The 20,287-nt window shown below is 54.6% G+C and overlaps 1 protein-coding gene across 1 annotated transcript in view; it reads right to left on the bottom strand.

Annotated features, from left to right (window-relative positions):
• Positions 1 to 15,284: 15,284 nt before the first annotated feature.
• The window catches only part of LOC119975840 (zinc-binding protein A33-like), a 43,997-nt gene continuing 38,994 nt past the window's right edge, over positions 15,285 to 20,287 (bottom strand). Inside the window, exon 6 of the mRNA XM_038815721.1 lies at positions 15,285 to 16,012. Coding sequence (XP_038671649.1) covers positions 15,480 to 16,012 — 533 coding nt within the window. The 3' untranslated portion in view covers positions 15,285 to 15,479. The remainder of the gene's footprint in view (positions 16,013 to 20,287) is intronic.

The following is a 20,287-nucleotide window of genomic DNA, read 5'->3' as shown; positions in this document are numbered from 1 at the left end:
AAACCCTCAACACGCCTTCAGAGAGTACCCTGACGGCCGTCAGGACACAGTATCCCTCCGGGACCTAGCACCTGCAGGATCGAATCCCACCACTACCACCGCCGAGGTACCCCTCACACTACACCCCACCCAACTCGTCGTGCACCACGTTCCCGCACCTACCGGGTCGCTACACATGTTCTGCTCACCCACGCCCAGTAGTAGTTTGAATGGAAATGAATGTGGGAGTGATGGCAAAGGGCTGCCAGGGAGTTTTGTTTGTGGATGCAGACATTTCCCTGAAGGATGTGAGTAAAATATCAGAGTGAGGGGGGGTGAAGCTGCAGCTGTCCCTGTGCAGCCCCCCCCCCCCCCGCCCCCCCCCTGCGCAGCCCCGCCGCGCCCCCCCCCCGCCCGCCCAGCCCCCCCCCCTCCCCCCCCTGCGCAGCCCCCCCCCTCCCCCCCCTGCGCAGCCCCCCCCCTCCCCCCCCTGCGCAGCCCCCCCCTCCCCCCCCCCCCCCTGCGCAGCCCCCCCCCCCCCCGCTTCTCCGCCCCCCCCCCCCCTTCTCCGCCCCCCCCCCCCGCGTCTCCGCCCCCCCCCCCCGCTTCTCCCGCCCCGCCCCCCCGCTTCTCCGCCCCGCCCCCCCGCCCCCCCCCCGCTTCTCCGCCCCGCCCCCCCGCTTCTCCGCCCCGCCCCCCCGCCCCCCCCCCCGCTTCTCCGCCCCCCCCCCCCCGCCCCCCCCCCGCTTCTCCGCCCCCCCCCCCCCCCCCCCCCGCTTCTCCGCCCCCCCCCCCCGCTTCTCCGCCCCCCCCCCCCCGCTTCTCCGCCCCCCCCCCCCCCCGCTTCCCCGCCCCCCCCCCCCCCCCCCGCTCCTCCGCCCCCCCCCCCCCCCCGCTTCTCCCCCCCCCCCCCCCCCCGCTTCTCCGCCCCCCCCCCCCGCTTCTCCGCCCCCCCCCCCCCCCCCTTCTCCGCCCCCCCCCCCCCTTCTCCGCCCCCCCCCCCCCCCCTTCTCCACCCCCCCCCCCCCCCTTCGTCCGCCCCCCCCCCTCCCCCCTTCTCCGCCCCCCCCCCTCCCCCTTCTCCGCCCCCCCCCCCCCTCCCCCCTTCTCCGCCCCCCACTCCCCCCTTCTCCGACCCCCCCCCCCCCCCTCCCCCCTTCTCCGCCCCCCCCCCCCCCCTCCCCCCTTTCTCCGCCCCCCCCCTCCCCCCTTCTCCGCCCCCCCCCCCTTCTCCGCCCCCCCCCCCCCCTCCCCCCTTCTCCGGCCCCCCCCCCCCCCCTTCTCCGCCCCCCCCCCCCCCCCTTCTCCGCCCCCCCCCCCCCCCTTCTCCGCCCCCCCCCCCCCCCCCCTTCTCCCGCCCCCCCCCCCCCCTTCTCCGCCCCCCCCCCCCCCCCTTCTCCGCCCCCCCCCCCCCCTTCTCCGCCCCCCCCCCCCTTCTTCCGCCCCCCCCCCCCCCCCCTTCTCCGCCCCCCCCCCCCCCCTTCTCCGCCCCCCCCCCCCTTCTCCCGCCCCCCCCCCCTTCTCCGCCCCCCCCCCTTCTCCGCCCCCCCCCCCCCCCCTTCTCCGCCCCCCCCCCCTTCTCCGCCCCCCCCCCCCCACCCCCCTTCTCCCCCCCCCCCCCCCTTCTCCCGCCCCCCCCCCCCCCTTCTCCGCCCCCCCCCCCCCCCTTCTCCGCCCCCCCCCCCCCCCTTCCTCCGCCCCCCCCCCCCTTCTCCGCCCCCCCCCCCCCCCCTTCTCCGCCCCCCCCCCCCCCCCCCTTCTCCTCCGCCCCCCCCCCCCCCCTTCTCCTCCGCCCCCCCCCCCCCCCCTTCCTCCGCCCCCCCCCCCCCCCCTTCTCCGGCCCCCCCCCCCCCCCCCCTATCTCCGCCCCCCCCCCCCCCCCTTCTCCGCCCCCCCCCCCCCCCCTTCTTCCGCCCCCCCCCCCCCCCCTTCTCCGCCCCCCCCCCCCCTTCTCCGCCCCCCCCCCCCCCCCCCCCCCTTCTCCGCCCCCCCCCCCCCCCCCCTTCTCCGCCCCCCCCCCCCTTCTCCGCCCCCCCCCCCCCCCCCTTCTCCCGCCCCCCCCCCCCCCCCCCCCCCTTCCTCCGCCCCCCCCCCCCCCCCCCCCCTTCTCCGCCCCCCCCCCCCCCCCCCTTCTCCGCCCCCCCCCCCCCCCCCTTCTCCGCCCCCCCCCCCCCCCCCCCTTCTCCGCCCCCCCCCCCCCCCCCCCCTTCTCCGCCCCCCCCCCCCCCCCTTCTCCGCCCCCCCCCCCCCCCCCTTCTCCGCCCCCCCCCCCCCCCCCCCTTCTCCGCCCCCCCCCCCCCCCCCCTTCTCCGCCCCCCCCCCCCCCCCCCTTCTCCGCCCCCCCCCCCCCCCCCCTTCTTCCGCCCCCCCCCCCCCCCCTTCTCCGCCCCCCCCCCCCCCCCCCTCTCCGCCCCCCCCCCCCCCCCCCCCTTCTCCGCCCCCCCCCCCCCCCCTCCCCCCCCCCCCCCCTCTCCCCCCCCCCCCTTCTCCGCCCCCCCCCCCGCTCGCGGCCGCTCTCCAGCCGCCTTCACTCAGTCTGCAGCGGGGCAGCGCGCGCGAGCTGAGCGCTCAAAGCCCAACGGTCACAGCGCGAGCGAGCGACTGGAGAGTGGGAGAGACAGAGGCTGTGATTGGAGGATGAGTCAGCGGCCCGGAGAGACAGGGGCTGTGATTGGAGGATCAGTCAGCGGCCCGGAAAGACAGAGGCTGTGATTGGAGGATCAGTCTGCAGCCCGGCGATGATGCACCAATGGGTGTGCAATGTGAGCTGATATTGGGGGGGGGGGGGGGGTCTGGGTCTCCGGGATCAATCCCCACCGAGGGTCCCGGCAGCGACATTAACGGCCGGGGAATAAAAAAGACTGGCAGCCTGGAGAGCAATTGGCTGAATAATGGACAGTAAGAAGTCTTACAACACCAGGTTAAAGTCCAACAGATTTGTTTCAAACACGAGCTTTCGGAGCGCAGCTCCTTCCTCAGGTGAATGGTGAGGTATGTTCCAGAAACATTTATATAGACAAAGTCAGAGGAGCTGGACAATGCTTGGAATGCGAGCATTTGCAGGTAATCAAATCATTACAGATCCAGGGAGAGGGATAATCACAGGTTAAAGAGGTGTGAATTGTCTCAAGCCAGAACAGTTGGTATGATTTTGCAAGTCCAAGCCAGATGGTGGGGGGTGGATATAATGCGACAAAACACTGGTCATCAGGTGTGAGGTACTCTCGGTGTTACTGTACATGGCGCAGGTCTGGCCCATCACTCGGACCTATGCCGCAGCAGTCACCCGGGCCATCTTCAAATTCATTTGGAGATCCAAGATGGACCGGGTCCGAAGAGACATAATGTACAAGCCTCTAGATAAAGGAGGGAGGACCATACCCAACGCCGCACTCATCCTGATGGCCACCTTTGTGTGCAGCTGCATCAAGCTGTGTGTAGACCCCGGGTATGCAAACACCAAGTGTCACTACATACTGAGGTTCTACCTGTCCCCGGTGTTACGAAGGATGGGCCTGGCCTCATTGCCGCGGAACGCTCCAAGCAGTTGGACTGTGCCGTACCATCTGTCCTTCGTGGAAAAGTTTTTGAAGGAAAACACCTTTGACCACAAAGCAATGAAGCAGTGGTCAGCATGTAATGTCCTCGAGGCCCTCAGGGAAAAGGAGACTGTGGAGGACGTTGGATGGTTCCCTGAGCAGACTGTCAGAGCCATCTGGCAGAACGCCTCATCACCAGAACTTTCAAACAAGCATCAAGAGCGTCTTTCACCGAGCTGGTGGTGAGAAGGGCCCTCCCTGTCAGATTCTTCATGTACACCCGAAGGCTCAGCACCGGTGCACGCTGCCCTCGGAGTGGCTGTGGGGGAAATGAGACAGTCACACATCTCCTTGTAGAATGTGCCTTTGCAAAGAAGGTCTGGAGAAAGATGCAGTGGTATCTGTCAAGGTTCATCCCGAGCAGCTCAGTAACACAGGACTCTGTGCTCTACGGACTGTTTCCAGGGAAACACATCGAAACAAATATCAACTGCTGCTGGAAGGTCATCAACTCAGTGAAAGACGCTCTTTGGTCTGCCCGAAACTTGCTGATCTTCCAGTGCAAAGAATTGTCCTCGACCGAGTGTTGCAGACTGGCACATTCCAAGGTCCGGGACTACGTGCTGAGGGACGCACTCAAGCTTGGGGCAGCTGCCGCCAAGACGCAATGGGGAAAGACCACAGTGTAAGGTCTTACCACCAAATGTACACCAAGGGGTTGGTAACAGTGTAAAGCCCCTCGGTCCGGGTCTTCAATATCACAATGTATGAAAGAAACAAAGCAATGTAAATATTTAAGAAAGAACTGTAACCTAAAGTAGGATACGTGTGTAACGTTATCCCAATTGAATCGAAGAAAGACAAATGAATGTAATTCAGATGGAAATGTACAGTCAAGACAATTTGAAATGTTCTGTAAAGTTTATGATTAAAATTTTATGACTAAAGTATATTTTTTGAAAAAAAAAGATATGAATCCAAGATCCCTGTTGAGGCCGCACTCATGTGTGCGGAACTTGGCTATAAGTTTCTGCTCGGCGATTCTGCGTTGTCGCGCGTCCTGAAGACCGCCTTGGAGAACGCTTACCCGGAGATCAGAGGCTGAATGCCCTCGACTGCTGAAGTGTTCCCCGACTGGCAGGGAACATTCCTGCCTGGTGATTGTCGCACGATGCCCGTTCATTCGTTGTCGCAGTGTCTGCATGGTCTCGCCAATGTACCACGCTTCGGGACTTCCTTTCCTGCAGCGTAAGAGGTAGACTACATTGGTCGAGTCGCATGAGTATGTGCCGCGTACCTGGTGGGTGGTGTTACCACGTGTAATTGTGGTATCCAAGTCGAGGATCTGGCATGTCTTGCAGAGATTGCCCTGGCAGGGTTGTGTGGTGTTGAGGTCGCTGTTCAGAAGGCTGGGTAATTTGCTGCAAACAATGGTTTGTTTGAGGTTGCACGGTTCTCCAAGGCGGTCTTCAGGACAGAGTGCGGCCTCAACAGGGATCTTGGATATTTAAAAATAGAGTCAACCACATTGCTGTGGGCCTGGAGTCACATGTAGGCCAGACCAGATAAGGCGGCAGATTTCCTTCCCTAAAGGACATTAATGAACCAGATGGGTTTTCATGACCATTGACAATGGTTTCATGGTCATCATTACAGAGTTTTATTGAATTCTAATTCACCATCTGCAGTGGCGGGATTTGAGCCTGTGACCCCAGAGCAGTCCTCTGCGTCATTGGTTAACTGGTCCAGTGACAAGGCCACTACACCACCGCCTCCCCTTGCCGAGCAATCTGTTTGACTTTGTTTTGAGTGCCGCTGAAAGCATTTGGAGTTTGCTCACTTGGAGTGATCTTGCAATGAATGAGAGCAGACCACGTAGCCCCAGGAGCAGGTTCCATCACAATTACTGTCACCTTGAACCAGTCAAAAGTTTTCACACTTGTTTGCAATATGTTGAGATTGGTATTGTAGATGGTGACTCATAATATGTTACAGTTTTCTTTCTGTGCTGTGTGTGGGAATGCCAGAGAGCCTGTTCAATTGAGTCAAGGAACTGTTCATCTTCATCTGGGTGGGCAGTATGGATGTCATTGATATGAGGGAAACATTCCTGATTTGAATGAAAAATGTCAAGGATTCTATCCTCATGCTGGTGCAGGCCAGGGAGTGATCTGTGTCACCGTCAACACTGTTAGCTCTTTGAAAATCGGAATACAACAGCTGCTGGAAGTCTGCAATAAAATAATAACAGAAAATATTGGAAATAGCAGGTTAGGCAGCATCTGTGCAGTGAGAGACAGAGGGCAGAATCCTCCCTGAATTGAACTAAGTTCGCTGGCAGGCATGAAAATCAGGCCTTTTTCCCACCGCCACAACAGTGGGCTTTCCCGTCATATTATCCACTTCCCACCTTATTAATTGTGCAGCCACAGGAAACACACCATCGCGCTGGCAGGCAGCCTCTGAATTGCTGTCCACACCATTACCTCACCCTTTCCTCACTCAGGGGGCCGTGTCTAAACTGCAGCCATGAACACAGTTCCCAATGCCTGCAACCCAGCAACGTTCCAGTGAAACTCGGCCTCAAAACCCAAGAAGAATTCAGTGAGCCATCACTGGAATGTCTTCTGGAGACCGGCTATGCGGTCCCCTAACCCCTGCCCTGACCACAGGGGGTCCAGCGATCTCACCACTCCGGTTTGGGAGGTGGTGGCAGTGGGAGTCAGTACCAACGCAGTCCAGGGGGGGTCAGTCATCCAGTGCACAAAGCAGATAAATGATCTGATCTGTGTCGCCAGGGTACGGCAGCCATCTCATCACACTAAATTCACACTCATACGCCCATCACACATTCATTGGCGTCTCGCTGACTGCCACCTCAAGGGTCAACTCCATTAACTCTCTCACACGCAACCTCACATTTCCATCTTTTCTTTGAAAAATAATTTCTATGATGTGGTGTCGCTGGCTGGGCCAGCATTCATTGCCCATTCCTTAATGCCTTTAAGGAGGTGGTGGTGAGCTGCCTTCTCGATCCATTTTAATCCATGTGGTCCAGGTACACAATGCTGATAGGGAGGACGTTCCAGGATTTTGACCAGGGTGGGTGAAGGAACAGCCGATATATTTCCAAATCAGGATGCTGAATGGCTACCAGATGGTGGTGTTCACATGTGTCTGCTGTCCTTGTCCTTCTAGATATTAGCAGCCATGGGTTTAGAAGGAACTGCCTCAGAAACCTTAGTGAGTTCCTGGAATTCATCTTTGTAGATGGTTCACAGGCTGCAACTGTTCATCATTGGAGAGGGTGAAATTTATTCTAGAAGGGGCGCCAAACAAGTAGGTTGTTTTGTCTCGGATAGTGTCAAATTTCTTGTGTTGTTGGAGCTGCACTCACCCAGGCAAGTGGAGAGTCTCCCATCGCACTCCTGACTTGTGCCTTGTAGATGGTGGACAGGCTTTGGGGGGGTCAGGAGGTGAGTTACTCTCCGCAGGATTCCCAGCCTCAGACCTGCTCCAGTAGCCACAGTGTTTATGTGACTAATCCAGTTCAGGTCCTGGCCAATGGTAACCCCCAGAATGTTGATATAGGGGATTCAGCAATGGTGTTGCCATTGAATATCAAGGGACAATAGCTAGATTCTCTCTTGTCGGAGATGGCCATTGCCTGGCACTTGTCTGAAGCAAATGTTACTTCTCACTTGTCAGTCCAAGCCTGGATATTGTCCAGGTCTTGCTGCTTTGGAGCACAGTATCTGGGGAGTTACAAATGGTGTTGGCCTCATGATCTGGAGGCTGCCTCCTCAGTGCTGACCATCGAGGCCACTATCACAGATCAACATGAGCCCCCCACACACAGCCTGGAATTACCCCATTACCTTCACCATGAAGCCTCTTCCCTTTCCCAAAGCCACATCTCCCCCTTCCCCAGGAAAGCCCAGCCCTGCAGCCAAATAAAGCCATCCCAGCCTTCCTGCTGGTCTAATAATAGAACATAGAACATACAGTGCACAAGGAGGCCATTCGGCCCATTGAGTCTGCACCGATCCACTTAATCCCTCACTTCCACCCTATCCCTTAACCCCATAACATCTCCTAACCTATTTGGACACTAAGGGCAAGTTAGCATGGCCAATGCACCTAACCCTGCACGTCTTTGGACTGTGGGAGGAAACCAGAGCACCCGGAGGAAACCCACGCAGACATGTGGAGAACATGCAGGCTCCGCACAGACAGTGACCCAGTGGGGAATCGAACCTGGGACCCTGGCGCTGTGAAGCCACAGTGCTAGCCACTTGTGCTACTCTGCTGCCCTAATAATGACAAAGGCACCTTAAAAATGGTGTGGTTATGGCTGTCAAGCCTGCCATTGATGACGGCGAGTGCCGACTTGGCTTTCTCCAGGATATCTGATGACATGGTTTGTTCTGAAAGAAGCTATTAGTTACACAAGGCTTGTGGTAGCAGCAAAGCTCAAGCTGCCTCTGTCTGTTCTCATTTTCTCTTTTCCAGGTCATGATGCTCAGATGGGAGGGCCATGCCCGTGGTCTGTGCCTACTCTTGTACTGAAAACCTCCAGTAGGTCAAGTTGTTGTGACTTAGTGATTCTGCTGATAGCCGTGTCAAACTCCTCATAGACCTGTGTAGCAGAGCCTCTGTATTGGAGCTCGATATTGGAGAGGAGATACTCACGAGGTTAACTGACCCTGGTTTGAGTTGAAAGGTGGATGACGATAACACATTCTGGACTGTTTTTAAAATGGAATTGGGGGCAGCGCGGTGGCACAGTGGTTAGCACTGCTGCCTCACGGCGCCGAGGTCCCAGGTTTGATCCCGGCTCTGAGTCGTCGTCCATGTGGAGTTTTCACATTTTCCCCATGTCTGCTCCGGGCGCACAAGTGCCCAAAGATGTACGGTTAGGTGAATTGGACATTCTGAATTCTCCCTCCGTGTACCCGAACAGGCGCCGGAATGTGGCGACGAGGGGATTTTCACATTAACTTCATTAATGTAAGCCAACTTGTGACAAGAAAGATTATTGTTATTAAAGGACATTCATGACCAGAGGGGTTTTTACGACAATCGACAATGGTTTCTTGATCGTCATTCGACTTTTTATTCCAGATTTTTATTGAATTCAAATTTCACCATCTGCCATTGTGGGATTCGAACCCAGGTCCCCAAAGCATGACCCTGGGTTTCTAGATTACCAGTCCAGTGAAGGTATCACTGCCCTAACATTTTATCCGTGTCCATCTGTTCACAGCTCCAGTGACCTTTGACCCAAATATAGCCTTCTTGTATCTGAGGACCTGAGCACCGTGAGGGACTCCGAGGAACGGGAGCAGCTTCCCGACAATCCGGAGAGATTTAATACCTGTCCCTGTATCCTGGGATCAGAGGGATTCACATCAGGGAAACATACCTGGGAGATGGAGGTGGGAAACAAGACTGAGTGGGATGTGGGTGTGGCCAAGGAGTCCGTCAGGAGGAAGGGGGAAATCAGCCTGTCCAAGCCAGGAACTTTGGGCAGTGATACTGAGAGAGGGGTATAAATACTGGGCTTGCGAGGAAACATGGCAACAGTTACTGTTCCGTGCGATGCCGAGAAAGATTCAAGTCTGTCTGGATTATGAGGGAGGGAAGGTTTCTTTTTATAACTCAGATAACAAGTCCCATATCTACACTTTCACTGGGACATTCACTGAGAAACTCTCTCCTTATTGCTATCCAGGTCTCACTGAATATGGTAGAAATCCAGAGCCCCTGGTAATCTGTCTACTCAAAGTAACAATCCATGAGGATGAGGGTTTTGTCCATTTAACTGATTAAAACAGTGATTTATACCAAGCACAATAATCCGAGAGTTAGCACCTCCAGCTGCTCAACAAAAGCAGCAAGAATCGTATTGGGAAATTACAGTTCACCAACTCTCCACCATTTGCTGAACCAGTCGGTATGAAATCCTGGCAGTGCTGTCGGAGTCCAGGAAAATCCCACCCAATAACACCAATAATCATTGATAAATACTGTCATGGCAGTATCCCTTTAAGAAATGTTTAACACATGGCTTAAGTGATGTCATTGTGTGGGTGGAGCTGGGCTGTAGCTCTGGGTTTTACTTTTGCTTTGAGGTTTAGGCGGACTTTGAACTGCATAGGTTGAAAGAAGTGTATCGATCTTCATTTTCAAAACTGTTTCCAGACTTAACTTGGTAACTTCAAAGAGATAATTGCTTTCTGGAAATAATTCAAACCTGCTGTTTGAAAGGGGGAACAGAGTATCACGGTATCACAGTGGTTAGCACAGTTGCTTCACAGCTCCAGGTTCCCAGGTTCGATTCCCAGCTTGGGTCACTGTTCGTGCGAGTTCGCACTTTCTCTCTGTGTCTGCATGGGTTTCCTCCGGATGCTCCGTTTTCCACCCACAGTCCAAAGATGTGCAGGTTAGGTGGATTGGCCATGCTAAATTGTCCTTAGTGTGCAAAAAAGGTTGGGTTGGGTGGGGTTACTAGGGTACGGCGATAGGGTGGAGGAGTTAGCGTGGGTAGGGTGCTGTTTCCAAGGGCCGGTGCAGACTCTATGGGCCGAATGTCCTCCTTCTGCACTGTAGATATACCAGTAAGAAGGCTGTGTACTGGGCCACACCTTTGAAAAGGGGTTTTACTTGGATTTTGTTATTGAATTGGAACAGTTAAGGGGGAATTCATTAAGGGTTATACATAGATTACTGTATGTCGGTGGTGTCTTTATGTTTGTCATTGATAAAATTCTTACTGTGTGTGTTTTTCAAATGTTAACTCAATTCGTAGAAGAAAGCTTGTTTTTTGATTAAAAGCGCCGAAGGCCTCTGTTGAAGAACACGTGAAAGGCAGGCTCTTGGGCTCATCATAACCAAAATCAATAAACAGTTGTAGGTCAGGTGAACCCCTTCATATACTTGTAAGAATACCCACAGAGACTTGGAAATAATACCACCCTAATAATGCCAATCCCCATCTCCATGTACCACAGATAATAGTTTAATTTCAGGATTGAGGCCTGTGTCTGACAGGAAATTGTATGAATATTAGCCAACAATGAACTGAACCACAAAGATAAACAGGGTCACACTCAGTAACCTATTGCTTTCCGAATAATGTCCTGTGTAAGATGTTGGAAACGACTGAATTAATGGTGCATTAGAACTGTATAATTATTCAATTTTCCCCCTGATTCCTGAATGTTTTTCTCCACATGTATTTCGTGCTCTGCCCTCTATTTCTGGAAGGGATTTTATGTGGGGGCCCATCAGCTTCAATGAACTATGCTTCATCTGCCTCATGAGATCATCGCAATATAGATCCAATACTTCTGAGAATTTCTTGTGACACAATTTGACAAACTTTTAAAATTCATTTACGAGATGTGGGATTCACTGGCTGGGCCAGCATTTATTGTCCATCCCTAATGGAAGACTACACGATGGGCACAGTTAGTTGGTCAAGGTATAGCCATGGAAAGACTACACAATGGGCACAGTTAGTTGGTCAAGGCATAGCCATGGACAGACTACACCAGTGTTCTTCAAAGTCCGGGGCGCAACCCGCGGGTGGGTTGCGGGCGGGTGTCGGGAGGGTCGCGGAGCCATTGTCCGCAGCGCTCCCGATCGCGCAAATCCCCGCGCAACAGCCGGCTTTTCATAGTGCTGGCTGCAAGCGGCCAGGAACATGTGAAAAAAATTCTGCAGCATTACGCATGTGTGCGCGATGTTCAGTGCACGTGCGCATTCCGCAAAAATGTAAAAAAAAAAACGGCCGCATTGGCACGCGCGATGATCGGTGTGCCTGAGCAATCGGGCACGCATGCGCAGTGCGACCGCTATTATTTTAAACTGCTGTAGCTTTTTGTTTTACAAGTTCTGTAGTGGTTTTTATTCATTTATACATTCATTTTATTGATTTAATTTTTTTTAAATGTATTTTTTTTTACAAGTTCGGGGGGGTTTATTCATTTTTTTCATTTATTTTACTCATTTTATTTTTTATCTTTTTAACAAGTTCGGGGGGGGGGGGTTTATTCGATTAAACTTTCAAGGAAAAAATTCAGAACTTTGGACAGAAGGAGACTCCATACTTTCCGACACCGGAAGGCTTCGCCTTCATCCAACAGGTTCCATTGGAGGAGCGTGTACGAGGGCCAAAGGGACCCAAAACCATTTCCTCCATTTTTGTCAGCAGCAAACAAGGTAAGAGAAAATCTTGGGGCGCGCAGTTCGGCCGGAGTGGGTCGTGTAGGTCGGCCGGAGTGGGTCGTGAAGGTCGGCCGGCGTGGGCCGCGAAGGTCGGCCGGCGTGGGTCGCGAAGGTCAGCCGGAGTGGGTCGCGAAGGTCAGCCGGAGTGGATCGCGAAGGTCGGCCGGCGTGGGCCGCGAAGGTCGGCCGGCGTGGGTCGCGAAGGTTAGCCGGAGTGGGTCGCGAAAGTCAGCCGGAGTGGATCGCGAAGGTCGGCCAGCGTGGGTCGCGAAGGTCGGCCAGTTGGTTAAAATGGATCCCCGGAAAAAAAGTTTGAAGAACACTGGACTACATGATGGGCACAGTTAGTTGGTCAAGGTATAGCCATGGAAGACTACATGATGGGCACAGTTAGTTGGTCAAGGTATAACCATGGGCAGACTACACGATGGGCAGTTAGTTGGTCAAGGTATAGCCATGGACAGGCTACACGATGGGCAGTTAGTTGGTCAAGGTATAGCCATGGACAGGCTACACGATGGGCACAGTTAGTTGGTCAAGGTATAGCCATGGACAGACTACACGATGGGCACAGTTAGTTGGTCAAGGTATAGCCATGGGCAGAATACAGAGATACACAATTCAGAATCCAGTTTGATGGTGACCAGGCTCCCAGTCAGGACAGACTGAGCAGCTACAAGGAGGAATTGGTGGGGCGAGAAGCTGCTGTTAACCATTGGCAGGAGCGACAAGGGGTTGAATGTTCAGTCCTTCACAAAGAGAAACATCTGTTTTGACACTTCCTCAGAATCAGAGTGTGGGACGGAAGCTGCTGAGGCAGACGGACAATCACAGGACAATGATAAGCAAGGGTATAAAAATAGAGAGCCTGAACCTCGTATTAATTAGAACCATTGAATCCCTACAGTGCAGAAGGAATCCATTTGGCCTATCAAGTCTGCAACAGCCCTCCGAAACAGCCAAACCTAGGTCCATTCTCCCTTCCTAAGCCTGTAACCCACGAGCAGTGAACATGGCAAATTCACATAACCTGCAAATCGTTGGACACCAAGGGGCTATTTAGCATGGCCAATCCATCTAACCCTATAGACTGTGGGAGGAAAGTGATGCACCCGGAGGAAACCCACGTAGTTATTTGTAAATTAACTGCTCTTAACTATGTGGCACCATAAATAGACTCCAATTGAAACTGTGGTTCTTGGATTAAGAGTCGAATGTGTGTAATTTGTAATTATGTAAATAAATGTTATAAAATTGTGTGGAGATTGGCTCCAGTTCTATGCTTCACTGTTATAACCCACACGGCTCTCACGGAGTAGGGATGATACACCACCCCGAGGAGCTTGCAGAATATCAGCTGCCGATAAGGGGTGGGGGACCCTTAACACAGTTCATGTGCCTTTGTTTAAATAGAGTCGGCCAGTCAGGCACTGTTGGATCTGTACTTTGTTAATATATTTATGTGTCGCCGCACTATATATTAATCGACAGAACTTGAGACTGAGATTCTTGGGTGAAGTGAAGTAACGCTTTATTTGTGTCAGTTTTAAAGTCGACTGATCAAGTAAAATTTTATGCGAATACAGAATTTAGAAGGTTCGTTTGTCCAACGTAAATACAGATGGTTGTGTTGAATTCAAAATACAATTCAGTTTGTGGTAATTTCTTTAGATCAAAATGCACAATACAAAAATGAAACAGAAGGAAATAGTGATTTGCAAAGCAAAATAAGAATAGGTTTCAAAGGTTAGGTTAAAGATGATTTCAGAGAGAAGAAGAAGGTTCTTTCCTGGTCTCTTAAAGAGATCAGAATCTTTTAAGGTTCTGTCCCCTTTCTGGCTATGATTGGGTTTTAACTAATTATAATTCATCTAATTCGACCAAAATGTCTGTCCATCACGTTTTAAGAGATAATGTGATGTGAGAGAATTTCTGCATGTTTCCATAATATGGTGTGATCAAACCATCTGTTTCCCACCATGTTTTCTTTTTAAAAACATTTAGAGTACCCAATTTATTTTTTCCAATTAAGGGGCAATTTAGCGTGGCCAATCCACCTACCCTGCACATCTTTGGAAATGTGGAGGCGAAACCCACGCAAACACAAGGAGAATGGGCAAACTCCACACGGACAGTGACCCAAAGCCAGGATTGAACCTGGGACCTCGGCGCCATGTTTTCTAGAACTGGGATCTTTGCCCAATAATCATAATAGAACAGTACAGCACAGAACAGGCCCTTCGGCCCTCGATGTTGTGCCGAGCAATGATCACCCTACTCAAACCCACATCCACCCTATACCCGTAACCCAACAACCCCCCCCCCAACCTTACTTTTTAGGACACTACAGGCAATTTAGCATGGCCAATCCACCTAACCCGCACATCTTTGGACTGTGGGAGGAAACCGGAGCACCCGGAGGAAACCCACGCACACACGGGGAGGACATGCAGACTCCGCACAGACAGTGACCCTGCCGGGAACCGAACCTGGGACCCTGGAGCTGTGAAGCATTTATGCTAACCACCATGCTACCGTAAACAACGGGTTTATTCTGCATTGTGGCCTTGCATGTATATAGTCAATTTGAAAACTGACTTTCTTATCTGATCCTTTCCCACGCTCTCAGCCTTTTCAGCTGTCATGGCAAATATATGATTTTTAGTAGTATAATGTCACTAAATCATTTCTTCATTTAAACCATTCTCAGCCAGGGGGAGGTGGTGTTGCTCTGTCTAATTTCACTTTCATTCTCACATTCTAACTATCCACCAATGTCCCAATTATTAAACCAGGAGGACATTCTTATCCTCTCTGTACTCGGAATACAGGCCCAGATTTGTGAATTCAGCTCCTGACACACAGCAAGATCCCAAACTGGGAAATTTCACTGTCCCAACCTGGGCTGTTTTGAATATTGTCCAGACCGGCAGTGTGGAATTTCCCGATAGGTATTTGGTGTATGACAGGAATATAGAAGTGGAGTGGGCGGCAGGGTAGCACACTGGTTAGCACTGTTGCTTCACAGCACCAGGGTCCCAGGTTCGATTCCAGGCTTGGGACACTGTCTGTGCATAGACTGCAGGTTCTCCCCGTGTCTGTGTGCGTTTCCTCCGGGTGCTCCGGTTTCCTCCCACAAGTCCAGAAAGACATGCTTGTTAGGCAGTTTGGACATTGTGAATTCTCCCTCTGTGCACCCGAACAGGCGCTGGAATGTGGCGCCGAGGGGATTTTCAGTAACTTCATTTACTTGTGACAATCAAGATTATTTTTTAAAAATTCCAGGCTAATGTTTATTTTCCCTCCTTTGTTTCTGATCCAATTCTCTTTCAGTTGTGAAGAAAGGTCCTGCCTGAATTGTCTGATCAGCGAGTGTTTGAGCATTTTGTGTTTTTGGTATTCCTGCCAGTACCAGGTATCCAGCAGCAGGTGGCGATACTGCGCTGTAAAACTTTACTGATCTTTGTACAGCTCGACATTACCATCGTGTGGCTGAAATCGGCACTACAATGAACGGCAAGCAAAAGTTCAGGATATTTAATTTCCTTTTTATTTTAATCCTCTGACATTTCTATTTGTGTTGTTCTTATTTACAGTCTGATTGAGATTTTTAAATTTGGCAATTGAGTGACTCATTTAGTACAACCTGTTGTCAATAGTGATTTCTGACCCCCGACCCCTGCCCTTGTGATGTCAGTGAAGATGTCACCACGCTGAGGCACAGACCTTTTACAGATCCGGATCAGAACCGGAGCAGATTCTCAGAAACTGGTTTTCATCCCCAGTCCAGAAGAACGGATAAAGTTTCTCAGCGAATCTATTCCCAGTGAAGGTGTGGAGATGGGACTTGGTGTCCACGTTGTAAAATGAAACTGTCCCAGACTCATAACAGAGATAAACTCCCACTTTCCCGGGGATATGACGGACAGGGAGACGGGATTCAGGAGAGGAATTTATATAAAACTGATCCTCAATCTGCCCAATGGTCCAGAATCCAGTCTCTGGGATCAGAATGACCCAGCCCTTCCTCTCCACAGACTCTGCGGCTACTCCCAGAATACATTCCCGATTCCCCGTCACCTCCACCTCCCAGTAATGTCTCCCTGATGTGAATCCCTGTGATCCCAGCACACAGGGCCAGTATGTAAACCTCTTCCTGGAGTCAGGGAGACTCCTCTGGGTCCCGGTCCATCTCAAACTCTTCAGATCCTCGGACACCCACAGCCGGGGATTCGCTGTTTCCACATCCAGGGTCACAGAGACTGGGAGAAAAAACAGAAAATTAGAGACTCACTGGGGAGCGGGGGGGGGGGGGGGGGGGGGGCGGAGAGACTCACTGGTGATCGGGGGGAGAGACTCACTGGGGATCGGGGAGATTGACTCACTGGGGATCAGGGAGAGACTCACTGGGATTTGGGGAGAGACTCACTGGGGATCGGGGGGAGAGACTCACTGGGGATCGGGGGGAGAGACTCACTGGGGATCGGGGGAGAGACTCACTGGGGATCGGGGAGAGACTCACTGGGGATCGGGGGGGGGACTCACTGGGTATCGGGGGAGAGACTCACTGGGTATCGGGGGGAGAGACTCACTGGGGATCGGGGGGGAGACTCACTGGTGATCGGGGGAGAGACTCACTGGGGATCGGGGGAGAGACTCACTGGGGATCGGGGGGAGAGACTCACTGATGTGCGTGTGTGTGTAACTGTGTGTGTGTGTGTTTGTGTGAGAGAGAGATCATCAAAATAAACTAATCTCTCCTCAAATTTAGAGAAGATCTCAACACCAAGATATTTCCATTCTGCTCCATGGAAACAAATATGGCGGATTCTCTGCTTCACCACAGCGGAAGCGTGATCGGGCGGAGAATCGGGCGTAATGCACAAATCGAGGTTTGTGCCCGGCACTGATTCCGACGCCAGGCTCCAGTCCCTCACTGCCGGAGAAATCAAATTTTGTGCCCTGCAGCGGGCCCATGTAAAACCCTCATTTACATAGATTTAAATCTAATCAGCGGATTGGACACAGTATGCTCCGCCCTTCCACGATGCTCCGCTCCTCTCAGGCAGAAGTCACGCGGGTGTGAATTAGTGCAAATATTTCCAAACGGGGACTGGGCTCCATGGCTGCTGAGGGGCAGAGAGAGGGTAATAAACTCTCACAAAGCCTCAATAACTGTCGGACTTGCTGGGGGGGGTGGGGGGGGGGGGGGGTTGCCTGCCTGGGCCGGGGGCAGTAACAGGGAGCGACTTGGTGACAGGTCTGTGCACTCGGGGTGTCCCCCTCGGGATCGGGGTGGCCTGGCTCAGACCCCCATTGCTGCAGTCTGGGTTTTAAACACACCCCTTTGCTGCTTCTCACAGGCCCCTGGCTGCTCACTCTGCTGACTGCTCACTGTGTCCTGGAAATGTTCACAGAGCCTCTGGTCATTTGGGAGCCCACCCAGGCCGCCCCTCTGGAAAGCCTCAGACCCCGGCTGAGCCATCACCGGGATGGGCGTGGCCAAGCTCAATCAGTCACACACCAGGTGCTGCCACTCCTCAGTTCCCTCATCAGAAGCTCAGCCCCACTGCAGGGGAAGCAGGGGAATAGCAGAGCTCACCCCAAACAAAGGACACATGCACCGTGGCCTTTGGCACCCTCCCTGGCACACTGCCCCTCTCAGGGCAGAGGCCTCACCAGTCACACTATCAGCCAGCCCACCCCTCAGGACCACCAGCTGTCTCCAAGCCCTGCCTGCCCACCGTGCCCCTGCTCCCATCCACCCTGCCCCCGGACAGGTTGTAACAACCTGTGTGTCACACCCAGGACCCACATCACACTGCATCTAAGCTCCCAGCAGACACACACTTCCCTGCCTCACCCCCATCTGTAGGACCTGCCCACACACAAGCCTCTAAGCATGGAGGCGATTGGTGGCATACGGTGACCCTCTCCACCCCACAACCAGGTGCCACCCTGCTGGTGGGATAACACACGGCCCACCCAGTGAGGAGACCCACAGTAAACCCCACTGGAGGAAACAGGACACGGGTCAGAGAGCCTGTCGCTGACACGGGTTTTGTCACCCACCGGTACCCCTGTCGACAGGGATGATCTGTGAGGATAGAGCCTCCCCACATCACAGGCCCGGTCCCACTCACTGATGGGGACAGGGGTGCAGTGCGGATGGCAACATATCGGGGGAAGCGGCTGAGGGGTGGGGTTTGTGGGGACATGTGGAGGGTGGAGCTGAAGTACAATTCAGGATCACCATGTAGCCTGTTGGATTGGGATGGGTTTGGGAATACTCATCGTGCTAACATGTGTTCTCTATTCCCTCCTGCGGAGAATGAATTTTGGAATCCAGCAAGGAATGCTCGCTATCTACCTGGCCACAGCTCCCGTTACGGACACACGGAGGCTGGAGGCACAGGGCCTGCTCAGGGAGGACCCTGCACAAGAGGAGCCGGCCCCAGAAGAGCAGGGCCCAGCCGGTGAGGCTCGAGTGCCGGCCGTCCAACAGGCCGAGGAGGAGGTGTGAAGGAGGCGCTGCATCAGGACACGTGTTTACCATCGACGCCTGTCCTTCGAGGAGCTGCCGGACCGCCTGTGCCGCTGAAGACATCGGCTAACCAGTGAGACCAGGTGTCACCTGTGCCAGGCGGTGGTGCAGCTGGCACCGCTGGGGTTTGGAGGAGGCCACCCGCTCCCGGTGGCCGTCACGGTGACGGTCGCCCTGAACCTCTCTGTCTCTGGGACTTTCCAGGGGCCGAGCGGGGACCTGTCTGGAATCTCGCAGACATCGGCTCACAGGTACATCCGCGCGGTGACGGATGCCCTATGCACCCGGGCAGCGGACTATATAACCTTCAGTCTGGACCAGGCACACCAGGATGCCCGGGCAGCAGGATTTCCCTCCATCGCTGGCATTCCCAGGCCCAGGGGGTGATCGATGGCACGCATGTCCCCCTACAAGTACCGGATCATCAGGGGGGCCCTTCATCAATAGGAAGGGATTCCACTCCCTGAATGTGCAGTTGGTGTGTGAACACCAGCTGTACATCACACACGTCTGCCCCCGATACCCAGGCAGCAGGCACAACGCTTAAATCTTGGCGCACTCGTCGGTTCCCGGCACCATCGAGGTGCTCCCTCAGGTGAGCGGTTGGCTCTTTGGCGACAAGGGTTAACCGCTGAGGTCATGGTTAATGACACCTGTGCAGAGGCCCCAGACCGACGCGGAGACCCGTTATAACGAGGCCCATGCAGAAACCTGGAGCGTCATTGAGCCCTGTCCCACCTCCCAGACCCCCCCCCCCACTTCCATGTGCTGCCCCCTTCCCCATAGCTGCTGACACCTTCCCCGTTCCTTCTCCCTTCACTCCACCTTCCCCGTCCCTCCTCCCTTCACTCCACCTTCCCCGTCCCTCCTCCCTTCACTGCACCTTCCCCGTCCCTCCTCCCTTCACTCCACCTTCCCCGTCCCTCCTCCCTTCACTCCACCTTCCCCGTCCCTCCTCCCTTCACTCCACCTTCCCCGTCCCTCCTCCCTTCACTCCACCCCACTACCCCAGCTCCCCCTCCCTCCCTCCGAGGGTCCTACCAGTATCCCCACAGGGTGTTGGCGCTGGGTTGGCAGTATCAGCGGGCCTTGTCCACGGGACGGAGGATGATGACGACTCGCTGGGAGATGAGCTCTGGATCTCCTCATCGTTTGACACAGTCTGACTCCTGCCTTTTGGATCACATTCCACTCTCCGCCCAGGTCATCCCTGCATGTGTGCCGGCCAATCCATCTCACAGGCCCATATAGCTTGTGGGGAGGGGGTTTCGGGAGATAGTGAGTGGTAACGGCTCACTTACTGTGTAAGCTGACATACACGGCGGCCTCACACTTCTGGCCCCGTTTCCTGCCACCTCTCACTGAGGGTGACCCCAGGTTCAAGTGTCCTGGGGCCCTGCCCCCGCCATACATCCCAGAAACTCGATCCCTGTCCGGACTACAGCTGCTTCCTGGGATCGGGCAGCCCTCCGACCGCCCGCTCCCTCGGGAGTCCCTGCCTCCACCTGATGTGCTGCAGCCTGTGTGAAGTGAGCATCAGAAGGTGACCCAGGAGCCTCTTCACTAAAATGCCCCCCGAGGTGATAGTCTCTGCGATGGTGGAGGGTGCAGGTGACAGCAGTGACGAGAAGTCGGTGTCTTCCCCGGACTGGTGCTCCGGTGAGTTCTGGGGATGTGGCTGGGGGTCAGCGACCCCCGACGGCCCGGCCTCGTCTGATGGTGATCCCGCAAGACAAAAGACAAGAGACACGGTGAGATCTTGGGAAGGAGAGGTCTGTGGGAGAGGGGGTCACTCAGTTGCTGTTGGGACATCAGCTTTGCATTGGGATCTCACTTGGTTACCACATGCCGACCTCTGTTTCTGAGACGGCCCTTTCCTCTGCCTCGCCCGCGAGCTCCATCGCCTTCTGTTCCCCGGGGGTTTGCACTCTCAGGTCTGGGATGCCCCCGCCGGTTTTCTGCCGCTCCCGGTGATTGTGGGTCACCTTGTCCT

Source organism: Scyliorhinus canicula, chromosome 13 (genome assembly GCF_902713615.1).
Source record: "Scyliorhinus canicula chromosome 13, sScyCan1.1, whole genome shotgun sequence".
Taxonomy (NCBI): Eukaryota; Metazoa; Chordata; class Chondrichthyes; order Carcharhiniformes; family Scyliorhinidae; genus Scyliorhinus; species Scyliorhinus canicula.
The sequence above is the reverse complement of the archived record's forward strand: the minus strand, read 5'-3'. Positions and strand labels throughout refer to the sequence as shown.